The sequence below is a fragment of the Apis dorsata genome, unplaced genomic scaffold, assembly GCF_000469605.1.
Source record: "Apis dorsata unplaced genomic scaffold, Apis dorsata 1.3 scaffold_416, whole genome shotgun sequence".
Classification (NCBI taxonomy): Eukaryota; Metazoa; Arthropoda; class Insecta; order Hymenoptera; family Apidae; genus Apis; species Apis dorsata.
Genome location: NW_006263671.1, coordinates 744,076 through 750,202, shown reverse-complemented (window position 1 = coordinate 750,202; position 6,127 = coordinate 744,076). Strand labels below are relative to the sequence as shown.

Below are 6,127 nucleotides of genomic sequence, written 5' to 3'. Positions count from 1 at the left end.
TATATTATATATATATATATCATGATTCGGAGGTATTATATTTAAAACATAGTTTTTAGAAAATTTATATATATAAATTACAATAATTTTTACAATTCTTTAAGAATTTCATGTTTATATGATATTTGAAAAATTGTTTTTCTCCGATCAAATTATATTTGATTGCCGAAAATTGCCGAAGCTATCTTCGGCTCATTCGGGTACCCACATAGAAAATGGAGTTTGAGCAAAGCAAGCGAAGCAGCTATTCGCCATCGTTGATGGGCGCTCAACGACAGTTCGGAGCTGGGTGCATCACATATCTTGTGACAAACGTGGATTTTTGTGCTTAATACGAACAAAAAGTACGTCGAAGTGAAACTAAAGCAGTGTGCAAAAGGTTTGAAGGTAAGTTTATACGTTTAGCAAGGCAATTAAGGACAAAAATTCAGAACGAAAACTCTAGGCACAGGCGACCATCCGTTTACAGAACGCATAAACCATAATCTGCGCATGCGCGATCGCGGGAACGATAAATTTACGCAGAGAGCCGAGTATACATGATCGTAAAGAGTTTTCGAGCAAATGATTGGATAGCCTACTATTGCTCTGAATTTATGAACCTAATATGAAAAAGATTTTATGTAATAATTTCTTATGAGATAATGTATTTGCATTTCTTGTATGCGATAAGAAGAATTAATTTACAACTTAATGTAATGTCTTTTCTTTTATGTATTATATATCTCTATTATGATAATTTTTATATTTACATATATAATGTCAATTCGAAATTTTATTTCGAAAGTTTTTGTTCACTATGTAGAATTTATGTGTACAGTAGTCAATAAATATTTATTATTAAAATCTTGTAATTTAAATTTATTATTTATATTTGTATTTTTGAATTACTTATTTTTTACAATATTTAATTTTTTTTTGATACAAAAACAATCATTCATTTCTAATTGTCTTTAATTATTTTTTAGGTTTCCAAAAATGTCATCTGCACAAGTTGATCGGACTACTAAAGTAAGTCAAATTACTAAAAAGGAAAATGATAAATCAAGAAAAACATTTAACTCTTCTCATAAAAAGCATAAACATGAGGATAGTCGTCATTTTAAATTTGGTAGAAAACGTCTACAAAGTTTTACTAGCAATGGTAAATTTTTTCCACCATACAAACGTAGAAAGAAGGAAGGTGCAATTATTCCACCCACAAAATTTCTGCTTGGTGGTAACATATGTGATCCTTTAAATTTAAATAGCATGCAAGATGAGGAAATAAATAGAGCTATGAATGCTGTCACACCTAAGTCTAGCCCATTACCAACACCTAAGCATAAAAAAGAAGTTATTGAAGTCATAATTCCACCAAATATCTGTGATCCTTTGAACTTAAGCAATTGCAATGACAATGATGAATATGAGAAACAACTTATATCACCGACAAAAAAGGGCTCTAAACGACGAAATAGAAAGAAAAAACGAGCATCTTCTGGTTCTGGGAATGATGCAAGCGATTCTATTGAAACTAAAATTAAAGACTGTGATGGTATTGATGTTGCAGAACCTATGGAACATAGTGTTTCAGAAAATGTTGAAACAGAACAGCAACAACCACCATTGAATTCACCACCAATCAATACATCCAGTCAAGTTAAAGAGTCAAAACCAGAAAGTCCACAAAAAGACAAGAATAAATTACGTTTAAAAGGTTTAGAGGAACCTAAAGATAAAAGATTAAGAAAATTGGATGTCAAAGATAAAATTGTCAGTCCTGTAATTCCTCAACCCGGAGCATGGAAGCCTAGACCACAACATAGACCGAGTCAAGACAAGAAAAAGAAACAAACAATGCCCAAATTCAGGGAGAAAGATGCACGTTATCAATATGGAAATTATAATAGGTATTATGGATATCGCAATTCTCATAACGAAATGGACACAAGACTGACAGTATTTGCACAGCGAAAACATTTATTTGTTGGGAAAGATGTATTAGACATTGGTTGCAATATTGGCCACATTACCCTTTCTGTTGCAAGAGATTTCTCTGCTCGCAGTGTAACTGGTATTGACATTGATAGAACACTTATCAATATAGCTCGAAAAAATATCAAACATTATGTCAATTGTGTACAGTCTCCTGCTGGTAATGAAGACAGTGATCATCAGGATGTAAACTTCTTCCCAATATCTATGCCAATCAATTATGGCCCAGTAGATATTCCAGGTTTCACAAAAGATAAAAGTCATAAAGGTTTCCCTTACAATGTTAATTTTGTACAGGTATCATATTAGAAAAAATTATATAAATTTTATAAATATATTAAATAAATTTTATAAATTATTAAGTTATAAAGAAATCTAAATATGTATACATTTTTAGGGTAATTACGTGCTCGAGGATGATTCCTTGTTATGTACAGAACAACCACAATTTGATGCGATTCTTTGTTTATCGATAACTAAATGGATACATTTGAATTTCGGAGATGCAGGTTTAAAACAAGCTTTCAAACGTATGTATGCACAATTACGCCCGAGTGGAGTATTAATATTAGAACCTCAAGGTTGGAGCAGTTATAGTAAGAAAAAAAATCTCACAGTGAGTATTTCATTTCAATTAGAAATATAAAAATATATTTAAATATTGAATAATATTGTATATAAAAATATATTAATCTTATTTCTTATTTCAGGAACGGATATACAAGAATTATCAAAGCATTGAGTTTCGACCACATAATTTCACGCAGTATCTACTATCTTCTGAAGTGGGTTTTTCTAAATGCGAGGTATTATCGATTCCTCCCCATCCGGCAAAAGGATTCCAACGGCCGATCCATTTGTTCACCAAAGCAGATTTATCGCAAGATGATTTAAGGAAAAACATGTTGAATAGACAAGAGCGAAGGAATGAAGAGAGAAGGAAATTGAAGGAATATGAAAGAAAATTGTTCAAAAAGGAAGACGCTAAAGAGGGAAATATGTCAGAGATCAGTCAACAAAGCAACGAATCCATGAGCCAATATGATCAGTTAGAGAATGTTTATGCCCCTAGTGCAACTCCGTGCTACGATACACTTGGTCACAATAATGATAATCAACCACCAGACGCTTCGAAAATGTGTTACGTGGATGTAAATATAGAAAACGATAAGATAGAAACGGAAAGTCAAATCGAGTCGAATGTAACGAGCACATCCGAGAACGTACAACTGAATAATAAATCGACGATTGAAAATCAAAGAAAGCGAAATATAGAAACGCTAGAAGATGTTAATAATACACCTATAGATACAAAGAAATCGAAAAATGTTGATGGAACGATCAGATCTGTCACGAGCGAAATTGAAAGGATAACAGAGGTTAAGGAAGAAGACACGTCGAAAGCGTCAATTTCCATAAGCAGATCGGGGAAGGAGCAAAGAAGGAATGAATCAAATATCGAATCGACGACGATTGAAAAGCATCATTCGAGCATCAATCGTCTGAATGAAAGAAGCAACGAGGAAGAGAGTAGAAAGGATTCGAAGATCAAGGAATGGAAAGAATTGGGAAATGGATTGAGGAGTCCTTGCTCAAAGAAGCAAACGGAAAGGCAACATTGTGAATTGATCTCGGATAACACGTAAATAGATATTTTTACCCTCTACGTAAAAAAAAAAAAAAAAAACAAAACGGTGCTACCATACAGACTTAGGCTGTTCGACCTTTCCTATTTTCGTTCTTCTTTCCATCCATTTTTTTTTTTTTTTTTTTTCCCCTCTCATAAACATCCTACTAAACGGGCACTAAGTATTGTGTTGGTTTCAGCGGTATTATTTATACATTGTAGCGTTGAAATATGAGTAATCGAATAATATCATTTGCAATACGGAATATCCTATTTCCAGATTTCATAGGCAATCTCGACGAGAACACGGCAACGATAAACGAATAATAAAAAAAGGGATAAGTAATTATTATTTATTGGACAAATAAGATATAATTGATATAATGATTTTCCATAATGACCATCACATTAGCATGTAGGTCCATCGATCTACATCATTTCCCTCCCCTTCTTTTTTTTTTTTTTTTTTCCGTTCCATATTTCTTCTCCCCCTCCCCTCCTTTTTTTTCTCTTTATAAAGATTTTTAATTATTCACCGAGTTAATTAATACACCGAGTATAAATAGATAGTTCTCTTTTTAGGATACCTGGTGAGAGTTTCAGTGTAATGTAATTTGTATTAGCGCGTCTGAAATTAATCTTGAATATAAGAGACTCTATTGCTATTACCAGGTGTTATATGTGACACAACGTGTGATGCTCCATTAGAGAATGAGACTCGAGAAGGAATAATAATAATAATAATAGTAATAATAATAATAATAATAATAGTAATAATAATAGTAATAATGATGATAATAATGATAATAAATATTAATAATAATAATAATAATAATAATGATAATAACAAAAAAGAAAGCAGAAAAGAATAAAGATCTAAAAGTAAGCACTGTACATGATAGAAATTGTATCGCTTAACACATACGTACGAATGTGATAGCGAAATAAGAATGCGTCTATATCTGGCTGTGCCTGAGAAACAGTAGTGTATTAAACGAAATACCGTGGCAAATTTGAGAATGATGGATAGGCGAAACAAATTCTAAGTACGTGCCTAAACGAAAACAAGCATTTTGCATTTCGCTACTACTATCTGAGCACGTTTCCCGAACATATTATTATAACGGGGTTAGTCGACCGAAGACTGACTTTTTTTTGGCTTTACCGTGTCTTTCGATGAAAGAGGAAATGAAAAAAAAAAAAAAAAAAAAAGAAACGAAGAGAGAAGAGGAGAAAGAAGAAAGGATGCGTGATAAACGATATAATAAAAGGAAATAGATACTCAGGTTGTGCTTCGGAAAATTGCGAAACTGCTCCGTGCTTGCGGTCGTGTCATTGCCATATTCGTTTTTCCTATGTACAAAAAAGAAAAGAATCGAAAAGAGAAAAGTAGAAAAAAAAGAAGAAAAAATTAAAGAAGCAAAGCACTGACAGTCAGCACTGACAGTTCTATTCGAAACCCATCCTGAATTGGAAGAAAAGAGAGAGTAAGGAATATACGATTATTATTATTGTTATTGTTTTGGTTATGTTTGGTGATTAATATCGGTCAACAGAGATATCCACCACTTTAACGTATGTTTTTAAACTTGATCTATTTTCTTCATATATTTCAGGCTGTTTATTCTTTTACGATAATGTGACAAAAAGACGCTGCTTTTAATTTTAATTGCTTATCAACTCGTTGCCTTCTATTGTGAATTATATGTGAAGAAAGACGAAGAAGAAGAAAAAAAAAAAAGAACCGATAAATGTTCTTTTCTTCTTTTTTTTTTTTTTTTTTTTTTTTTTTTTGTTTGATTGACAATGAGAGTAGAAGAGAAAAAAAAGGCAGGAGAGAATGAGAGGATGAAAGAGCTTACGAGTATATGCGAAACAAAACAAAAAAAAAAAAGAAAAAAAAATGATAATAATTGTACAAAAGGACGTATATATGAATGATAAATTGATTGCTAGAAATTTAGAGGAAAGAGAGGGTGAAAAAGATATGGAGAGATTGACTGATGGAAAAAGTGTGAAAATAGGTTTGTGGAAACCTTAGATCGTAGACCTGTAAATTTATGTAATTTTAAAGGATCCGAGCGTATTGTTTCATATAGTTGTTATTTATTTATAAAGCCAAGAATCTTCGAATTTGTTGAATAGAGAATATGAAAAATTGAACGAGCGTGAGCGAGAGCGAGAGAGCGAGAGCGAGAGAGAGAGCGAGAGCGAGAGAGAGAGCGAGAGCGAGAGCGAGCGAGCGAACGAGCGAGCGACCGACCGAGAGAAAGAAAGAGAGAGAGAGAGAGAGAGAGCGCGAGAGAGAGAGAATATGAGATAAAGAAAGAGAGAGAGAGAGATAATCCGGATGATCGAAGTTGTCGAAAGTATTATTATATCGTTGAAGCGTGGTCATTCGTTATATACACGAGTCATATACATATAAAGAAGACACAGAAGAATTTAAAAAAAAAAAAAAATGATATATACTCGGCAATTGTACAAAAGTTCCTCAGAACGACTCAAAATGGAAGAGAGAAA

At 32.7% G+C, this 6,127-nt stretch overlaps 1 protein-coding gene across 1 annotated transcript; it reads left to right on the top strand.

Moving 5' to 3' along the window:
• The first annotated feature begins 101 nt into the window (after positions 1-101).
• On the top strand, positions 102-4,607 carry LOC102678361 (7SK snRNA methylphosphate capping enzyme-like). The gene is made up of 5 exons (XM_031512301.1): positions 102-387; positions 969-2,274; positions 2,375-2,593; positions 2,688-3,619; positions 4,187-4,607. The coding sequence occupies exons 2-5, from the start codon at positions 979-981 to the stop codon at positions 4,215-4,217; spliced, it is 2,478 nt and encodes an 825-aa protein (XP_031368161.1). The 5' UTR covers positions 102-387; positions 969-978; the 3' UTR covers positions 4,218-4,607.
• Positions 4,608-6,127: the final 1,520 nt, after the last annotated feature.